Below are 21376 nucleotides of genomic sequence, written 5' to 3'. Positions count from 1 at the left end.
AGAGCAAGACTCTATTCTAGCTGCAGGGGTCCAGAGAGCAAGGTTTTCATGATGAGCAGTCTACGCTGTTCTTTGTTGGACAGAACTTGGAAGTCCAAACCAGTAGAGCCCACAAGAAGCATGGACTTCTCTCAATCCACATCCTTTCAGAAGGCACCATAGTAAATAGGTTAACCCAAGATGCTTCCAAAGGACAACAAAGACCCTTGTACCTATGAAGCCACTGCTTTCCATGTTTCTCTTTGGTGCTGATTCTGACCTTCCTTAGCCCAGTAAGGTCTGGCATTGAAGCCTTTCTCCACTTGCGCATTACTCAGTTCTGCTGTGACTCCAGTCTGGCTATACTGGACTTCCCAAGTTCTCTCTCTCTCTCTCTCTTTTTTTTTAATATAAATTTATTTATTTATTTTTGGCTGCATTGGGTCTTTGTTGCTGCACGCGGGCTTTCTCTTGTTGCAGCAAGCGGGGGCTACTCTTTGTTGCAGTGCCCGGGCTCCTCATTGCGGTGGCTTCTCTTGTTGCGGAGCATGGGCTCTAGGCACGTGGGCTTCAGTAGTTGTGGCACGTGGGCTCAGTAGTTGTGGCTCGCGGGCTCTAGAGCGCAGGCTCAGTAGTTGTGGCGCACGGGTTTAGTTGCTCCGCGGCACGTGGGATCTTCCCAGACCAGAGCTCGAACCCGTGTCCCCTGCAGTGGCAGGCGGATTCTTAACCACTGTGCCACCAGGGAAATCCCTCCAAGTTCTCTTTTAAGCTAGTCACTCAGGCTATGACCATGGTGATTTCCCTGCCCTCCCCCGCTCCCCAAATCTAGTACATCTGCCCCATTCAGACGTATTCACTAGGTCCCTGCTTGGCAAGGAACCCAGTGTAATGTTGTTAAGGGTGTTAGCTGGCAGGATCACTTCTGTCATTGTTTTCTAAAAGCACCATTGCATTTTCAACTGCCCCTAAACATGGTGAGCATTTAGTCACCATTCTAAGTCATTTATTTAACATGAAAATTTATTAGTTAGGCCATTGTTTAGCAAATTCATCACATTGCACTTTTTACTTAGCAGAATCACTTAATTAGTGTTTTATTACTGGAATCGACTGTCAATTATGTGGCTAATTCATTTACTTAGGGAATGAATGTTTTATCTGCGTAAGGCAATTCAAAGTGCACTGTTAACTCTTCAGCGATTGAAGACTGTTGTCAGTGGCAATTCATGTTGTAAGGAAAATTAAATCATTTATTTCCCGTGAAGTATCAGGTATTGGAAAAATCTTTGGAAAAGTGTAGAGAGGGTAGTTTAGAACCTTTCATGAATTAAAGAACTTTCATTAACTGAGTGCTAATGAAAGCTAAATAAAAGTAGCTGGAGGGTTTTGATTGGACCCCTTGGGATAAGTTATTATAATATGTACACCCATATGTGTATGTTGCTGTAACATATATAAATGCTCTTTTATTGACATTATTTCTTTGGACTCTCACAAAAGCGTTGTGGGGTGACATTGGGGTTTGTAATTGGCAGCCTCTGAGACGGCCCCGATGACTCCTGCCTCCTTTCACACATCCTTGTATTATCCCTTCCTCTGAGTGCAGGCTGGATCTACTGACTGGCATCTAACGAATAGAATGTAACAAAGTATTGAGGTGTCACTTTCAAGATTAGGTTATAAAAAGTCTGGGGCTTCCATCCGGGCTGCTCGCTTTCTCTCTCTCTCTCATTTGCTTGCTCCATGGGAAGCCAGCTGCCATGTTATGAGTTGCCCTATGGGGAGACCCACTGGCCGTGGTTACTCCAATAACCCATGAGAAAATAAGTTTGTTAGTGACCGCATGAGTGAACTTGGAATCAGATTCTTCCCCCCAGATGAGTCTTCACATGCAACCACAGTCACATCTGACAGCGTGCGTGCAGGTTCATGAAAGACCTAGAGCTAGAGGTACCCGTGGAAGCGGCACTCAGATTTCCGACCTACAGAAACTGTAAGATAGTAAATGTTTGTTATTTTAAGTTGCTAATTTGGGGGATGGTTTGTTAAGTAGTGATAGATAATTAATGCATGGCTTAATATGTGATATGGTATAAGAATTTACCAGAAGCTTTTTGGTTAATAAGTAGTAGAGCCAGGATTTAACCTTGGTTCTTCTGTTGCATTTCTATAACCAAAAAAGAATAGGAACTGTAGTTAAGATCTCTCACTGCAACTTACAGGGGTCCTTAAAGCATTGACATCCCACAAGTGCTACTATTCAGAGGCAGTTTCTCTATAACTGTGATTCCCTTATGACCTGCACACCTTTGTTACCATGAGAAGAAGCCACAGGAATTCTGGAGAAGTTGGTGAGCAGCAGGCCTGTAGGATTGATCTTCTTTACTATGTTTCAATCAGGAATTGAGTCAAAATTCCTCTTTCTGGCCCCCAGTCACTGCCCTGACCCCCCGTAAATGGTTGTAACAATAGTTCCCAAACATGACTGGCCCCAAACTAAAGCTACTAAGTCCTTAGGTCTAGGGAAGAAATCTATATTTAACATGTTCCCTGAGTGACTCTTGTATGGCCCAATGGTTTGGGATCCACTACATAAAACACAGTAGGTTGCCATTGCAGTCAACTTCTGTAATTTAACAGCTGAGGGTCTGCCAGGCTAACCCTTGATGTGCACACACAGCTTTATCAGTTCTTATGAGAGTGTTAGGTATCTGTCCTTCCCAGAGTAAAGGCCAGCAGCATTGGTTGCTTGAATGTTTTTGTTTGGTTGGTTTCGAACAGTACTAAGGTGTACTACCTCATTCATTCACTAGAAGCAGAAAGGACAGTGCTTGCCTTATTGAGTAACTCCAGGACCATTAACGAACAAATTGTATTTCTTAACTGGAAGCTCCCTTAAAGACCATCTGATCTCTTACCACTCAAAGCGCAGGTCCACGAACCAGCAGCATCTCCGTCACCTGGGAGCTTGTTACAAATGCAGACTCTCGGATCACATTCCAGACTCACTGAATTAGAATATGCATTTTAAACTATCTCCAGCGTGTATATTGAAAGTTGAGAAGGAGTGGTCTAATTCAACTTCATAATTTTAAAGTTAAGATCCAGAAGGTGAAAGTAATTGTGCAAGACAATTTAGTGGCAAAACCAGGATGAACACTCAAGTCTTATAACTCCAAGACTGTGTTGTTTCCACTCCATTAATGTTCTGTTGTCTTTGTAGCTTATTATATCCACACGCTCTGCTTAAGTATCCAGGGCGTAGTTTGAAATGAAGAAAGCAGGCTTCTCTCCATCCAGGATAATGGCAAACGCGTTTCAAACAGCTGTTGCACATTTCAATTTCCTCTCCCTTTCCCAGACAAGTTTAGCATTTCATTTTCTCTTTCGTATACATGAACAAAAGACAAAGTCACCTGTCAGGCTGAAGACTGTAAAACCTGACAAAATTGAGTTTTTCTAGCTTAGCTAAGTATCACTCTGCAACTGTTTTGCATACCTTTGTCTTACTATGATTTTGACAGATGAGGGAGAGGAAATGTTTTCGATGTGAGGCGTTATTTACTTTTTTTTCCCTTCCATCACGTACCTTCCTATGAGGACGTGGGTCTCGGAGTGCAGTGATACATACACAACACAGAATGCTGGGCTGGTTGCTTTTAGTGTGAGCACAACTCTGGAGCGAGGGAGAAATTCCAAATCATGCCCTGCCCAAGCTGGAGTCACAGCAAAGCTGTAACCTTCAGTCTGACAGAAACACACCCTTCCCCACACAACCTGTCATCCCCCCTGTCCAACTCTCTCTCAGAAGCCACCCTAGAATCCCTCTGTTTCCTGCTTGCAAGAATATCAAAACCATACAATTTACTGTTCTTTATTATTTCTGCTTCAAGTAACTTACTAAGCAGGACATGTTCCTTTACGTTCTTTGGAATAGCCTATCTATACTAACACGAACAGCCATATACAGACTTTTCTACTAATAGTATTAAATAACTTCACAATGATAACATTGTGTAAACTCACATTTTCTTCTTAATGTACTTCATTCTCATCTGATAAGCAGTATAATCCCCAGGAAGCCATTCCTTACCAGCCAAAATTTGTACCATACTTTATCATGTGTTTACAAAATTCTTTAGGCACATGTATCACTGCCTATTTATGGGGTATTTTTCTACTCATCGAAGTTCAGATAGTCCGTTACTTCAAACAGAAGTGCAAGTGGGTGGTGACTATGCAATAATTAAACACTGGACTTCGACGTTACAAAAAAGAGTTTGTGTTTCTGGTGAGCTGAAACATTTTCAAAGTTCAGCATTATACCCCTTCTCCTTTGTGGTTCAGCAGTATATTTCCAAGATCCCATACGTACCCCTCAGCTTTGTTCTCTCCTTTCCTAGTTTGATCACTGAGCAGTTAAGACCAAAAAGCATCCTCTTGTTGCTACAGGTCTGTTGCTTCTGGCTCGCCAAGTGATCTTCATTTTTGTTTGAATTAAGTTTATAAAACCTATGCTGTGAACCCTGGTATCAGCACTTTTGCTGTCTTGTTTTCCCGCTGATTTTCATGAAATTGTGACAAAATGAAAAATAAAAAAGACTTTCAAAGTCTTTTTTTTTTTAACAGTGAAATCCTTTCTTCAAGCACAATCATACCTAGAAGTCTGTTTTTTTTAACATCTTTATTGGAGTATAATTGCTTTACAATGGTGTGTTAGTTTCTGCTTTATAACAAAGTGAATCAGTTATACATACACATATGTTCCCATATCTCTTCCCTCTTGCGTCTCCCTCCCTCCCACCCTCCCTATCCCACCCCTCTAGGTGGTCACAAAGCACCGAGCTGATCTCCCTGTGCTACGCGGCTGCTTCCCACTAGCTATCTATTTTACGTTTGGTACTGTATATATGTCCCTGCTACTGTCTCACTTTGTCCCAGCTTACCCTTCCCGTGTCCTCAGGTCCATTCTGTAGTAGGTCTGTGTCTTTATTCCCGTCTTACCCCTAGGTTCTTCACGACATTTTTTTTTTCCTTAGATTCCATATATATATGTGTTAGCATACGGTATTTGTTTTTCTCTTTCTGACTTACTTTGCTCTGTATGACAGAAGCTGTGGCACATATATACAATGGAATACTACTCAGCCATAAAAAGAAACGAAATTGAGTTATTTGTGGTGAGGTGGATGGACCTAGAGTCTGTCATGTAGATGTCTATTTTATCAAACAGATAAAAAACCATCTACCTCTGGCTGCAGCAGAGGTGAGGGAAAACTCAAGTGCTTGCTGAGCATTGCACGCGTGTGCACGCACACACACACACACACACACACACACACACACACACACGCACACACACAAAACCCCCCATGAGAGTCCAATTCACTCCTGACCCACAGAAGACACTCTGAACAGAGGTCTCCCTTCCTAACTCTGGCTCAGCTCTTAGGTCACTAAGTGCACAGACTAATAATTCACTTATTCCTCCCCCTGGATACCACATGCATGAAGCTTTCCACATTATGATTTACCTAAAATAAAAATAACGATCCCTACAACTGGTCACTTAAACAAGTACAGACTGACGGCTCCTAACTAGAAAGGCGTGAGTCACAAAAGCAAGGCCATAACATGAATGACACCCTCTAAAATCAAGCAGTGCACAGCATGTGTGGTCACACATGGCCACCCTGTGGACCCCTGGATTAGAGGAGCCTCAGGAAATATGGGGCCCACTTTATGGGGCTCTAGTAGACCACAGGGTTTCACTGAGAGACACTATTTTTCATTATTGCTACAGTCACGCAGAGTCCAGGAACCAGCCCAGAGAAACTCAAAGGCCAGTGTTTTGTTACGTGAGGGATCCTTGGGCTGGAAGTACTTCTGCATCTTGGCTGTGGTGGTCACAGGAGTCTACACCTGTGATTAAATTACATACAGCTGTGAACACACAAGCACAGGTGCACGTAAAACTGGTGAAACCCAAGTAAGTTCAGTGGAGTGTGTTCATGTCAATTTCCTGATTGTGATGCTGTGTAATAGTTACGTAAGATGGTAACTTGGGGAAAACTGACTGAAGGGTATATGGGGCCTCTCGAAGTTATTTCTTATGACTGCATGTAAATCTACAGTTATCTCAAAATAAAGCTTTAAGAAAAAGCTGGTGCTCTGGTAAAGGGCTGGAAGGTAACTTCTGACCCTGGCCACATCCATCAGAGTCTTCAGATGTGTTTCATGGTTTTCCCAATCAGTTACTCACTCGCCAATCCAAGCATGTGATAAAAGTGTTCTACCTGTTTCTAGAAATTGTGAAGTGGTTTACGTGTCTTTTTTCTTAATCATTTTTGGCAGAGGTTTGTCTAATTTATCAGTGTTTTCGAAGGAAAGAACCAGCTTTTGTTTTTCTCCAGCTTCTCTGTTGTGTCCTTAACTTCTATTATGTCCCATTATCATTTGTTCTTATATTTATCTACTTATTTCTACTTTCAGTGACTATATTTTTCATCTCTAGAAGTTAAATTTGTATTTTGCAAAGTCACTCATCCTTTTTCCATGATGTGTTGCCTTATTGCTGTGGTTCACAGTCCTTCCATATCCTCTTTAATCAATCTAAGTGTATTTATTTTATTGTCTCTTAGACAGTTTTATTATTTTCAATCCTTGGCAGGCACATCTCTCTGGGTATCATGTCTGCTGACTCTCCCTTGTGGGGATAAGCTTGCTCACGTGGCTTGTCTTTCTTTACATTTTATTTTTCCGCTATGAATTCATCTTTAGTGGAGGCGGTTTTGTTCTGTGGGAATTAACATGTCTTGGATTATGAAAATAGCTCTATAGAGTGGTTCTCATTTGCTTGTCAGGACAGGAAGATTTTCTGTGGTATTACATGGATTTTGTATGTTGATTTCTAGGTTTGCAGTTGCTCTGTCACACGCAGAGCACAAATGTAGACCCCAGACCAAAATGTGGTAGGGGTCCAGAGTTTCCTTTGTTTACTGCCTCTAACTATTTGAAAACTATAAACCATTCTTTTTATTCTACTAATTGATACCTTTAACTTAAGTGTGTGCATACACACATGTGCACACACACACAGATATGCACACACATGCTTGAAATTAGATCCTTAAGAGCAAGATTAAAATAGTATATATTGACTGTCTATTATAAAAGGTGAAGAAGTTGATTTTTTTTCTAGTGATTCATCAGTCACCCATTTCCTCGTTTTTGTGAGTAACATTTCAGAATTTAATCAAGTATTTTTATGTTAGATGTTTTTACATAGTTTCTCATTAACAATTCTTTTTTTTAGTTCATTGTGTTTCAACTCACATTTATTTTGATTTTAATACTCATGTCTATGTTTAACTGATTTTGGTGTATAACAAATCAGTTCTTTTAAAATACAGTTTCCTCTGATCTTGTGGGAGTTTTTTATTTTTTTTAACTAAAAAATGTTTTCCTTGTTTCCCCACCTCCCCAAGCCTCTAGAAAAGAATCAGAGCCAGTATAATTTCTGAATCTTTGTGCATCAGGGAACATCTTTCTGTAGCCTCACAAATGAAAAACAACTTTTATCAGGGTATGATTTTGGAGTCACAGCATATTTCCCTCAAAAATTTTGTTCCGGGGCTTCCCTGGTGGCGCAGTAGTTCAGAGTCCGCCTGCCGATGCAGGGGACACGGGTTCGTGCCCCGGTCCGGGAAGGTCCCACATGCCGCGGAGCGGCTGGGCCCGTGAGCCATGGCCGCTGAGCCTGCGCGTCCAGAGCCTGTGCTCTGCAACGGGAGAGGCCACAGCAGTGAGAGGCCCGTGTACCGCAAAAAAAAAAAAAAAAAAAAAAAAAAAAAAATTTTTGTTCCAATGATTTTTGGCATTTAAATTTGGGCAACAGAAAATATGGTTAGCATTGTTTCTTTTTCTTTATGGATAGCCTTTTTTTCCAGCCTAGATGTTTATCTGAGTATTTCTACATCAATAATATTTAATAACATTATCAGGAGATTTGTTCTAATTTTAAATTGTACATGGAGAGCTCTTCACATTTTGTTCATTTTGGGGTTTTATTCTGCCAAAAAGCTGTTTTTACATTGTACCCTTTATTATTGCATCTATTTTGTTTATTCTGTTCTCTTCTTTAGTAACAGCAATTATCTTTTATATGTCTGTTTTTTCTCTGAAAATGTCATTTTGGTGCCTTCACACGTGAACACACATGAGCAGATGATAGATTCCAAGGAAAAAGAAGTTTCATTGTTCTCATTCCCTTATATGTTCACTACAAGCTTCTCAAATTAATTCTCCACAAGTTTCTGCCTGTTGCTTATTCTCATTACAGATTCCAATGTCCATTCAAATTCTGCTCTTCCATTTTGGTTTCCTTACCATCGTTCCTTGCCTCACTCAGCAAATTTTCCTCTAGTTGCTTCTTCACTTGATCCATATTTTGGAAAAGCTGTCCTTTTATTGTTTAATCTTTCACTTTCTTTATTCTTCCATGTTTTCTTGAATTTCATGCCATCTAAAATGCATTTCTGTTTTCCACTGTGTAGGTTATAGAAAAAAATCAAATGGGCTTAAACAATAAGTTAATATGTTATCTTACAGAACAGGAAGTCAGGAGTTAGAGGAGGTTCCATTGATTGGTTGAATGAGATGCCCAAGAATGTCATTAAAGCCCCCCATCCTTTCAAGCTCTCCACTTTGCCATCTCATGTTGGCATTGCCCTTAGCCTGGATCCTTTCTTGGGTGCGAGATTGCTTTAGCAGTTCCAAGCATCAAACCCACACATGGTAATGTCCAGTAGGAGACAGAAGCCCCTGGAATATCCTTCTTAGAAGTAAGGAAATCTTTCCTAGAAGAAAATAGAACTCCCCTAGTAGACCTTCCCTCCTAGCTCATTGAAAATTTTTGAAAATTGGCAGAGATGATAGGAACATCTGATTGGCTTAAAAAAATCAGGATTTTCCCCTACGTCTTGGAATAGGGTCATCCTCCTCTGAGTCACATGGGGAATGTGTGGGCACGCAGACTCGTTTGGGGGTTCTGCCAGAAAGGAGGAAGGTGAGAGATGGCTGTTGGGTAAACAGTCAACACTGACTACTTTTCTTTTGAAAATTTTATTTTTATCAGCATCCAGAGTGTCATTTTTCTTATTTTTCACATCGCAGATTTTTCTGAGACTCCGTGTTGTTTTGTTTCTGTTTTCCTTAACTTCGAAGAAGGAGAGGTCTCTAGGGACTGGTGTTTGCCAATAAACAGAGAAGGCAGATGCTTATCGTTGCTTTCGCTGTTCAACTGATTGGGATCCTTTTCTTGTGACTTAAGCAGGAGAAGTAACGGAGGTTCACAGTCCCCATCCCTATGTGATGTATCTTCCACCATCCTTCCAAGTCATGTGAGAGCTGTGGAAGAAGGAATTCACACTCTCTCCACAAAGAGAAAGATTGATTTCTTTATCAGGAGGAGCAAATGAATCCAGAAGCACTTTCCTATGACTGTTCCCATCTCAGATTTTTTCTAATACTGAATCTGAGTGCTGGGGTACAAAGGTGTTTATCCACCCTCTTTTGTCTTAGCCAATGAAAGGGACCGAGGAAGAGACAGGGCTTGGAGATGCCCGATGCCCGTATTTGCTTGCTAGAGCCTTTGATTCTCTGAGCCCAGGAAAGAAAATGGGAAAAGATGAAGCATCTCTTTTTTGTCCTTTGAGCCAGTGTTACCTTAAGTAACGAAGTATAACCGTGTCAATTGTCAATTGTATAATGTCCATTTCAGTTCCGTAGAATGTGGCACAGTGGGATGGCATTCTACTTAACTATTAGTTTTACAAGTTCAGCCCTATGGAGTTGGTCAGATTTAAGACAGGGAGAAAAGGTAATTCCTATATAGATATGCACTATTCAACATTCCTGAGGGGATATGCGATGGGGGTATGTGAATCTACTCTTTCTCGAAGGTCACAAGTCAAAGCTAGCATATCACGCCCATGATTTTCTATTTCACCGTCATTTTTAATGAGATAAAGTAAAGCAATGGTTGAAAATTGATTTAAAGAGAAACTTTGAAGACATGACTATATAGATACGCACTGTTCAGTGCAGTAGCCACTGGTCACAGGTGGCTATTTATATTTAAATTAATTGAAATTAGGTTAAAGTAAAAATTCAGTTCCTCAGTCCCACTAGCCACATTTCAAGTGCTTGACAGTCATGGGTGACTAGTGGCTACCATATTGAATGTGCAGATACAGAGCACTTCCATCATCATATGAAGTTCTGTTGGGCAGTGCTGGGCTAGAGCTGTCTTACACTAGATCAGTGTCTTTTCGAGTTCACTCTAGCTCGAAGTCAGCTCTCTTTAGAACTTGATTTGGCACTGGATGTACACCCGCCCTGTCTAATACTATAGCCACTTAACCATATGTGGTGTTAAGCACTGGAAATATGGCTGGTCTGAGTTGAAATGCTTTATAAGATACACATTGGATTTCAAAGCCTGAGTATGAATAAAGAACGTCAAATATATCATTAATAATTTTATACCAACTCTATGTTGAAATATCATTTCAATGTATTGGATTAAACAAAATTTCTTATTGCAATTAATTTCACTTGTTCCTTTTTACCTTATTTAACGTTGCTATAAGAAAATTTTAATTTACATACGTGGTCCATGTTATATTTCCACTGGACCTCTTTACCCTCTGTGTAACTGCAGAATGCTCTCCCTTTCTATGTCTCTTTCTCTAGATCTGTGCTTCCTAGTACAGTAACCATAAGCCACATGTGTACATTTAAATTTAAGTGAATTAAAATTAAGCAAAGTGTAAAATGCAGTTTGCCCATCACATTAGCCGCATTTCACACACTCAGTAGTCACATGTGTTCAGTGGCTACCATATTGCACAGCACAGATGCAGACCATTTCCATCATTGTGGAGAGTTCTATTGGACAGAGCTGGTACAGGTTGTACACAGTGATGGCAAAAACCACAGAAGTGGGGCGTGAATGCCTAAAGCTTGGGCGATGTTTCCATGGTGCCTAACTCTGCAACACGTTATCCTCCCACCTCCTGGAGCCCATCTGTTCCACCTTTGTCAGACATGTTTATGCACATCTTATCTCCTCTTCTCTCCTGCAAGGGCTGTGGCAGTGTATCTCCCTCTGAACACACTTTCCTCCACCCTCCTGTCTGTACTTATATCTAACACTGTGCTTTGTAGACTATAGGTACTCAGTAAATATTTGTTAACGGGCTGGAGTGGCAGTTCCTAGCAAGTGATCGGACATATGTGGCTGTTGCTAGTGGGAGATCTCTAATGGCTTGGTAGCAGGGGGATGAAAAAGAAAGAGAAGGTCAAAGCCAGGTTCCCAAGGAAGAAGGAGGAGTGACTGGCAGAGAGACAGAAAAGAGGAAATCAGAGGGACGGTGGTGACCTGGCATCTCATACACGTCACCATAATCCCTCTGCTCGCGCTAGCATCCCTTCACAGGCAGCAACAAGACACATTGCGGGGGAATTCACAGCCTTAGACAACAGCTATAGAAAAGGTGCCAAAGAAATCCAAAATATTATTATGTGATGCCTATAAATGAGCAGTTGAAATGGCATGAAAATTAAGGGTCTGGTGAGGAGAAAAATGAAAAATGTTCTCTCCCGGGGCCAGCTGGTTTGAGTTACATTTTACGAGCAGCACGTGGATTCCAGCACCCTTGTTGAATTAGCAGCAGAATCACACATTAGTTTTAAGGCTCCCTCTCGAAAAGGAACATCATAACGATTTTTAATTGGGGCTGATAAAAATGTAGCGTTACTTGTAGGTTCCTGAGAGAAGTGAGTTGTGAAATTGGGTTTTCATTAAACCTAATGATGGAAAATTAAGTATAGTGAGTCTGGTGAAATGGGGTGTGATAAAAGGCATCACTTCTGCATTAGCAGGGGTTAATAGGGAATAGGTGAAGTAAGATACATTGGAAAAGGGAGTCCCACTAGTTGAATTAATAAACCTTGAAACTCCCTTGGTTCCGAGTCTTCATAGCATCATTAGCACCAGCACTGACATTATTACAAATGTTACAGCAATACAAGTTGCTAAATTTCAGACACGTTTGTTTTCCATTTCACTGTTGGTTTTGCTGACACCAAGTTTACAGTCTGTCTAGCAATGTGTTTAGAGGAAAATATCCATATTGGTAGCTATTTGGTTTTGAGAATACTTGGCATCTCACAGAAGTTGTCAGATGCTCTTTCCTAAGGAGCCTATCTCTGCCAGGCAGCTGGTCTCCCAGGCAGCCCAGGTCCCAGGCCCGTGGGTCTCTGAAGATAGCTGTCACCATATATGATAGTGGCTTAGGTGGGAGACACTCACAGAGCTCCAGGCATTGACTCCGGTTCATCCTGTCCTGGGAATCGTGAAGTGCAGCATCTAGAGAAGCAAACTCAAGTGCTCCTTTTTTCTCCATCCCCATGAGTGATATTCACTGGAAGGAGGCCTCAGATCCATGGCAGCTGGGACGCCTACAAGAAATAGCATGAGTCTTTAACAAGGAGTCTTCTGAAAATCCTTCAGTGGTTTCCCACTGGCTTGAAGATTCTTAAGACATTCACACCTTTCTAGGCTGACCTCACACCGTGTCTCACGGCTTTACCCCCATCATATTTCCACCCTCTACCTCCATTCCATCATATCTTCCTTGCGCTTACCTAGATGTGCTTGGCTTTTCCAGCTTCTCCGCTCATGCTTCCAGTGGTTCTTCTTGTCTGTCTACCCTATACTAGACCACCCAGCCTTGAGGGTGAAACCTGTATTCTGTGCGTTTCCAGTGTCTACCAGAGTCCCTGGAACAGAGTAGGGTCTCAGTAAATCTAACTCCTGATCACAAGGGTGTGATGGAGAAGGGAAGCTGTGCCTACATTTGCCAGCTCTATGTTTAAGCAACGCCAGTGAAGACGTGTCACTTGTTACCTCAAATCCCAGGAGAAAAGTCAGCAGTATTTTTCTCATGCTTGTCAGAAAACTTGTGCTTACGTCTCACCTAGGCCCTTCTTCCTGGAGCATAAACCTATATATTCTAGATCCTTCTGTTGGCAATCCTTCCTTACTAGGAAGAGTTTTGCTCATGCTGTCACATAGGAGGAAAGTTCACTTTTACATACAGAGTCAGTGTTTGATGGATTATGGCGACAGAGAGAAACAAGCTGAAAGATACGTGGATTTTGAAAAGACAAGTTGCAGAAAATGAGGAATGTATGCTAGAACTCCCAGGGAACAAGTGTGGCCTAGGCCCCGTGGGGTCTGCCTTGGTCCCTTGCAGTGCCTGAAAACATCTGGGTGAGACGCATCAGATCTGGCATTGCTCATCTTCTGCATGCCACAAACAGGAGGGTCTAGAGCATAGACTGTCCATGTCTTTGGGAGGAGGTTGGGGAGACCAAGCCTGAATGGTTTCTGGGTAAGACGAACTGGCCCTGAAAGATTGACAGTGTATAGCTGGCAGGGAGTTCATAGGGTAAGAAAGTGGTTTTACTGGTCTAAGGGGAGCAGAGGAATTCAAATTCCAACCTAAGCAGGCATCAGTTTTGAGGGTGGCCCAACTAGTAGGGAGCAGTTAACACAACTCAGTGTGTCTAAAGATTATTATCAGGCGAGATTATAGATCTTATACCAAGGATAGATGTATGAAGGACATGAGGCGTAGGACCCAGGCCTGGGAGAAGTAGCTGTCAGGACTGAAGGAGGAGGCTCAGGCTTCCCCACCTGCAAGGTAGGTTCAGCATCACTCCTGGATTAAGAGTGTTAAATTCTGGGGAAACTAGACAGTAGGCAGAAGGTGATCATTGTTGCAGAGCCCATAGCTGGAGAGCAGCTGAGAGGGTCAAGGTCTCTGCTATCTACTGCGGGTCCAAGACTGGCTCCAATTCCTCCCAGTGTATGACCCAAAGGAAACAAACTAGTAGAGAAACCAGGTCACACGGGGATGCAGGCAGATGGACCAGAAGCAGACACATGGCTCTGATCTCCAGGGACCTGAGGCTCTCCTCACCTGCGGGCAGGCACCAGAGACAGTTCCAGGTAGTCTGCTTCCTCAACAGGAGGGTGCTCCTAGTATCCATCCTGCCTGGCTTCTCACTGGTTCTAGGATTGGCCTGGATTGCCTGAGACCACCCTGACAAGGCTGAAAGAAGGACAGAAACAGGCAGGAGATGACAGCCAACCTGGAACCCTGTCTTTACTCCATCAAGATGCACCCTTGAAGTAGAAACGAACCAAGGGTTATTGTGTCACTGGTTTGTTTGTTGTTTTCATGTTTAAATCTACCGCCACAGCCACGCCAGGGAAACCGTGTTTCTTCCCTGATCAGCTGAGTCCTGAGGTAGTTCCCTCTGCCCTCCTGAGGTCAACCTAGGGGAGGCACAGAGGACAGAGGACAAAACTCCTATAGGTGATGGTCTGTTCTCCCTCCTTCTTTTTGAAGCAGATGGCAGCCGTGGGGAGCTGTCCCAGCCCACCCTCACGATCCAGACTCACCCCTACCGGGCCTGTGACCCCGTGGAGATGAGCTATCCCCGGGACCAGTTCCAGCCCGCCATCCGGGTGGCTGACCTGCTCCAGCACATCACTCAGATGAAGAGAGGCCAGGGCTACGGGTTCAAGGAGGAATATGAGGTAAGAGACCAGCCTGCGGGAAACTGCCTGATGGGCACAGAGGCTTCATGGGTACTAAAGGTACTCAGAGTATGGTCCCGGGTTCAGCAGCGTCAACACCACCTGGGAGCCTGCTGGAAACGCACCATCTCAGGCCCACCCAGACCTACTGCATCAGCTTAGAGTCACACCTGCCTGCAATGGGAAGATATCAATAGAAGGGCTCCAGCCCCCATCCCACATGTTGTAGAAAAGCCAGCAGATCACCCCTGCCAGTGGTTTTCAGCAGGCCTGCTTGCTCCTGGTCACCTCTTGCCTCACGGTCATGCTTCTGTTGTGTTTTCAACACCCCCAAGTCAATATCGCATCTGGCAACTGCTGTCCTCCCTCTCTCGGTACCTGCTCCGCAACCCCTGCCTTGGACATCCCTTACCTTCCTCCCCAGCGAGTCTCTAATGCCAAGGATTCGTGAGTAGCAGTTGTTACTAAGGTTTAGGGAATCACAGAAGGATTGCAGCCAAGTACAGGAAGTACCTGAATACAAGTCCTCCTGAGGTGAGGTTCTGGTCACCAGACAGGTCTCTATCCACTTCCTTCCCAAAAGTTCCTTTTAGTGTCCTAAAATTTTCTTTTTTTTTTCTCCTCCTTTTTATAGCAGCCAGGAAAAGAACTCCACTCCCTCTACCTTATTATGCAGAACAGTTATAGCTACCTTTATCTCACTCCTTTTGTTTCACTCCTTGCCCTTTAGGCCTCACCTTTTACAAACAAAAGGTAGAAGGAAAAACTCATTAAGATGTTTTCCTGCACTAGAGAGCGCCTGACCCCCAAGAGGGATTTTGCATCCCTCCTGAGCCTGTCGGAATCCAGCTGCGGGCGGCTTTGGAACCGAGCATCTCTTTCTTCTCTTTTCCTTTCCTCTCTCTACCTCTCCTCCAGCCTTCCCAAAATACCTTCTGAGCATTTGCTGTGTGCCAGGCTCTGAGTTAGTCACACTAGGCTGTGTGGTGGTGGTGGTGGTGGTGGTGTTTTCTCTCACATGCCTCCTGTGGCCCAGGTGTGCGAGGTTCAGCTTCACTGTGTGCGTGAAACTGCATCGGCTCAGACGCCCACACATTTGGAACTCTTGATACTGCAGACTAAGCTTATCTCTCAGGCTGTATTCTGAGAAAGAGCTCACAAGGCAATATTTCAGGAGTTGTGTGAGGTCATGAAATTGTGCTAAATTTGGCGGTAGGGGGTGTCCAGACATCCAGATTCCAGTACAACAAGCTGTGCGGCCTGTCGTTTTGCTACCTGAGTTTTGAAGTTCTTTATCAGTTGAATGAAGAGTTTGGATAGGTGATTACTAAGGGCCTGTCTGGTCCTAAAACTTTGAGAGTATAAAACATGGTAGCAAGGAGAACGGTTTGACGCAGTTATGTGAACAAAAACGTTTATGTCAATGCTCATGAGTAATTACCAGCTCAGGAGAACCAGCAGTTAACTTCTTTTGTTTTGTTTTGTTCTGTTTTTGTTTTAACATCTTTATTGGAGTGTCATTGCTTTACAATGGTGTGTTAGTTTCTGCTGTATTACAAAGTGAATCAGCTATACGTATACATATATCCCCAGATACCCTCCCTCTTGCATCTCCCTCCCACCCCTCTAGGTGGTCACAAAGCACAGAGCTGATCTCCCTGTGCTATGAAGCTGCTTCCCACTAGCTACCTATTTTACATTTGGTAGTGTATATATGTCCATACCACTCTCTCACTTCGTCCCAGCTTACCCTTCCCCCTCCCCATGTCCTCAAGTCCATTCTCTACATCTGTGTCTTTATTCCTGTCCCCAGCAGTTAATTTCAAATACGGTCTAAGTAAAGTAGTATTTTTCAGGCTTCCCTGGTGGCGCAGTGGTTGAGAGTCTGCCTGCCGATGCAGGGGACACGGGTTCGTGCCCCAGTCCGGGAAGATCCCACGTGCCGCGGAGCGGCTGGGCCCGTGAGCCATGGCCGCTGAGCCTGTGCGTCCGGAGCCTGTGCTCCGCAACGGGAGAGGCCACAACAGTGAGAGGCCCACGTACCACAAAAAAAAAAAGAAAAAAAAAATAGTATTTTTCATATACTCAATCTATAAATTTTGGGAGGATACTGAGATAAGAATTGCAGGTGACGGTCTCATCACCTCACATCCCTGGGCCTTATTTCCTAGGAGGTTGGTTAAATGATCCTGATCTCAGCGGGCCGTGGGGTCCAGCGGCTGGACCTCGGTCCTTGTCTTCTTTGAAAAAAGAATTCAGCAAAGAGACAGAGATTATGAAGCAGATAAAATGTTTATTAGAAGCAAAGTACGTGTGGAAGTACACACAGGCAGACTCAGAGTGAGTCGTGCCCAGTAGGGGGTGTGGCTAAAATTGCTTATGTGGGGGCAGTTTTCCACGTTCCCTCTGGCCAGTCATCTTGCTCGTGCCCATATTTGGCCTGACTCAGGGCCCTGCCAGATGTGCACGCACATCTTTCAACCAAGATAAATTCTAGCGCGAGAGTTTCTGGGAGGTTGGCGGGACATATTATGGGCTGGCGCCCCCTCTCACCTTTGACCCCTGAGTATCTTTTCTGAACATGTGTGGTCTAGGATGTCTCCTTGACCATAGGAATGAGAAAAATGTGCTCGCCTTATCTTTTACTCAAGCAGGGCTCTGCTCCTGTCATTATCTTTATTTCGAAGTGTCTACAGGAGACTGTTTGCAGCTGCTCAGCCTGGGGCCCATCTCTCTCCAGCCTCAATCCCAACCCGTTAAAGTATGGAGGGGGGGGGCATGTGTGTGTGCTCACACTCACTTGTGTAGACCTGTGTGGTGAGTGAATGTCAGGAGAAGGTGTGTTGTCTGTAAAGTCGTATTCAATATCGTGAAGGTTTAATAAGTTATTAGTCATAATATTTAATTTGTTTTAAAGTTTCAAATAGCATTAAGGGACATGTGTGGCTTATCAGAAAGGGGCCAAGTAGTCAAAGCCTGAGAAACACTGTTCTAAGAACTTGCGATCTAAGATTTGAAAACAGAAATACAAATACATTGGACGACTTTGGTGCCTTTCCTTCCAGAATGATATCTTTTAAAGGTATCCATACTTATGTGGTGGGATTTGGATTGATTTTTTTTTTCTTTTTTTTTTTTTTGGTGCCTTTTTACATTTTCCAAATTTTCTAGCATGGAAATGAACTGCTTTTATAATGAGAGAGAAAACAATAAATGTTGTCCCATCATTTGCACTTCAACCATAAATACCATTAAGTAGACGAGACTTGCCCTCAGTTAGTTCAAGTTATATTGATCAGTTAGCTTGAATGCTTAGCTTCTAGTTAACAGCATTTCCTGATTAACTAGAGGTTAATTGGAAGACATTACTTCATAGGTGTCTTTCCACACTGTCTTTCCACTTCCTTAGACTATAGCTGGATATTGCTTTGATCATCAAGCCTCCTGTGGTGTCTGGAATCTACATACTGAACAAAGAATCACAAATCTACTGGAAGACTGTTTCCTATTGTAGATATATGATTCCTGGGTCTTCAGTCCTACCATCAAACCCACACGCCATGTGCTCCGTTACCTGTCACTCGCCTACCCTGATCATTTTTTTCATACAAATTAGTGGGTTTGACAAGTTGACATATAAGGGACCTCTCAGCTATAGCAAGCTGTGTCTTCTAAAATTCACTTAAGTTGTACAATCACTTACAAATTTGCTCATTAAATATTTACTGAGTAGTTACTATTTCTAAGAACTGTTCGAGGTATTTGGGATACGACAGAGAGCAAAAATGGACAAAGATACATGCCCTTGTGAAGCTTGTGTTCTAGCAGAGGAAACCCAAGATAAACAATAGACTTAAAAATAAGGAAGTTATTTTACAATAACTTACCTAATGTAATATGTTAGTAAATAATATAGTATGTTAGACAGTGAAAAACACTGTTTGCTGTATTACAAGCTACCCCAGATCTTAGTGACGTAGAACAGCCAGTTTATCGTGCTCACTGATTCTGTGGGTCAGGCATTTGGACAGGGTACAACAGGGATAGTCTTTCTCTCTTCCATGATGTCTAAAGCCTTGACTGGGAATGCTCTAAGGCTTGGGACTGAAGATCTGAAAGTGTCTTCACTCAGATAGCTAACAGCTGGGATCTCAGCTGGGATTGCCAGCTGGAACACCTACACTCAGCCTCTTCCGGTGGCCTGGGCTTCCACACAGCATGGTTGCCTCGGGATCGCTGAACTTCTTACATGGTGGCGCAGAGCTCTGCTGGTGAGCCCGCTAGCTAACAAGGTGGAAAGTGCGTCACCCCTTGTTACCTACAGTTGGACGCCACACAGCATCACTCCAACCACCTTATATTGGTTATACGCAAACAATAACTGCCTACATTCTGGGGGAGGGGAATTAGACTCCATCTCTTGATGAAGGGAGGTGTAGCTGCAAGATTCTAAGAGGGAATACGGAACAGGAGTAGTGGAAAATATAATCTGTGGATAATACAGTCTTCCACAAGTAAGTACCATGGGAAATGAAAGAGAAGCTCAAGGAAGGGAGATGGTATATTCCAGGGACATGAGGTGAAGGAGTTCCAGTATTAAACAGGCTGAAAGGGCAGTCTTTCATTAGAATATGAGATTTGAGCAGAGACATGCTGGAAAGTATCTGTAGGAAAAGAGTCAAGATCAAGGGAGTAATATATCTGTCATGTACAAGGAGGTCAAGTGTGGTGTGAGTCCAGTGAACAAGAAAGAAAAGTAATAGAAGGTGCAATTGGAGAAATAAAGGGGGCCTGATCGTATAGTGCCTTATAAGTCATTATAGGGACTTTGGCTTTTACTCTGAATGAAATGAAAAGCCACTGCAGCGTTTTGAGAAGACAAGTGATAATTTTCTGACATTATTTTGAAAGATTGATTCTTGCTGCTCTGTGGAGAATAGACAGAGGGAGGAAAGGGTAAAAGCAGGGAAACCAGTTGCGAGCCCACTGCAGTGACCCAGCAGAGAGACAGTGCTGACTCACCCGGGATGTGGCAGCGGCAGTGGAGAGAGGTGGCTGGATTCTGAATGTATTTTAAAGATAGAGCCAACAGGACTTTCTAACACATTACATGTGGCCTGGGAGAGAAAGAGAGGAATCAAGGGTGACTTCAAGGCTATTACCCAAGCCACTGGAAGGATGGAGTTGCCACCGGTGGAGATGGGAAGGCTGCAGGTGGAACAGACTTGGGGATAAGGAAGGAATGGGGAGTTTGATTTTGAACTAAGATGTCTATTAGATATCTCAGTGGAGATGGAAAGTAGGTAGCTGGATATATGAGTCTGGAATTTGGGAAAGAAGCCTGGACTGGGGAGAAAACTTTGGGAGCCATTGGCACATAGATGATATTAAAAACACAGAATTTCAACTGTGAGATGTCAGAGCACTTTTCATAGACCAGGCATTGTACTGGACTCTAGAAACTGAGGAGACAAGATGGAGTCCTTGTCTTCTGGGGAGCTTAGAGCTTATTCTTCGAGATGCGCATATAAACTATTTCACTGTTTGGCAAAATGTCACAGTAGAGGTATCCCCAGAGTGCTATCAGAGCCCTTGGAGGTGGGATGCATTAAGCCTAGCCTGAGGATGGATAGCCAGTGGCTTTCTGGAAGACATAAAGCCTAAGCCAAAGCTTGAGAAATAGGAGGGAGCAAAGAAGGAGATGGGGCTGAAATTGTTAGTAGGGGCAGGCGTGGGGTGTGGGCAAGGGGATTTGGATTTTATTCCAGGAGCAATGGGAAGCCATTGAAGGGAGCAGGATTTTTTTAAGCTGGATTTGCTTTTATTTTATTTTATTTTTTTTTTAACATCTTTATTGGAGTATAATTGCTTTACAGTGGTGTGTTAGTTTCTGCTTTATAACAAAGTGAATCAGATATACATATACATATGTTCCCATATCTCCTCCCTCTTGCGTCTCCCTCCCTCCCACCCTCCCTATCCCACCCCTCTAGGTGGTCACAAAGCACCGAGCTGGTCTCCCTGTGCTATGCGGCTGCTTCCCACTAGCTCTCTGTTTTACGTTTGGTAGTGTATATATGTCTTGCCACTCTCTCACTTTGTCACAGCTTACCCTTCCCCCTCCCCATATCCTCAAGTCCATTCTCTAGTAGGTCTGCGTCTTTATTCCCGTCTTGCCCCTAGGTTCTTTATGACCTTTTTTTTTCAGATTCCATATATATGTGTTAGCATACAGTATTTGTTTTTCTCTTTCTGACTTACTTCACTCTATATGACAGACTCTAGGTCTATCCACCTCACTACAAATAACTCAATTTCATTTCTTTTTATGGCTGAGTAATATTCCATTGTATATATGTGCCACATCTTCTTTATCCATTCATCTGTCGATGGACACTTAGGTTGCTTCCATGTCCTGGCTATTGTAAATAGAGCTGCAATGAACATTTTGGTACATGACTCTTTTTGAATTATGGTTTTCTCAGGGTATATGCCCAGTAGGATAATCAAGACAGTATGGTACTGGCACAAAAACAGAAATATTGATCAATGGAACAGGATAGAAAGCCCAGAGATAAACCCACACACATATGGTCACCTTATCTTTGGTAAGGGAGGCAAGAATATACAGTGGAGAAAGGACAGCCTCTTCAATAAGTGGTGCTGGGAAAACTGGACAGCTACATGTAAAAGAATGAAATTAGAACACTCCCTAACACC

At 43.1% G+C, this 21376-nt stretch overlaps 1 protein-coding gene and 1 long non-coding RNA gene across 18 annotated transcripts in view; one reads left to right on the top strand and one right to left on the bottom strand.

The window, feature by feature from the left end:
• Positions 1-21376, top strand: part of PTPRT (protein tyrosine phosphatase receptor type T) — a 1174296-nt gene that overhangs the window by 1063105 nt on the left and 89815 nt on the right. For 12 of the 16 annotated variants that reach the window (XM_060285697.1, XM_060285704.1, XM_060285700.1 and 9 more), the window contains one exon: positions 14466-14656. In XM_060285697.1, coding sequence (XP_060141680.1) covers positions 14466-14656 — 191 coding nt within the window. The remainder of the gene's footprint in view (positions 1-14465; positions 14657-21376) is intronic. The other 4 variants (XM_060285703.1, XM_060285699.1, XM_060285702.1 and 1 more) reach the window with 1 other exon arrangement.
• LOC132593551 (uncharacterized) overlaps positions 1-21376 on the bottom strand; it is an 81846-nt gene that overhangs the window by 45533 nt on the left and 14937 nt on the right. Inside the window, exons 2-3 of one of the 2 annotated variants that reach the window (XR_009559199.1) lie at positions 12359-12507; positions 8088-9390 (exon numbers count right to left, since the gene is read on the bottom strand). This is a non-coding gene — a long non-coding RNA (uncharacterized lncRNA). Of the gene's footprint in view, positions 1-8087; positions 9391-12358; positions 12508-21376 lie in introns of those variants that run through there. The other variant, XR_009559200.1, reaches the window with a different exon arrangement.

The sequence above is a fragment of the Globicephala melas genome, chromosome 15 (genome assembly GCF_963455315.2).
Source record: "Globicephala melas chromosome 15, mGloMel1.2, whole genome shotgun sequence".
Taxonomy (NCBI): domain Eukaryota; kingdom Metazoa; phylum Chordata; class Mammalia; order Artiodactyla; family Delphinidae; genus Globicephala; species Globicephala melas.
Note: the sequence above shows the minus strand (reverse complement) of the source record. Positions and strands in the feature narration are given on the sequence as shown.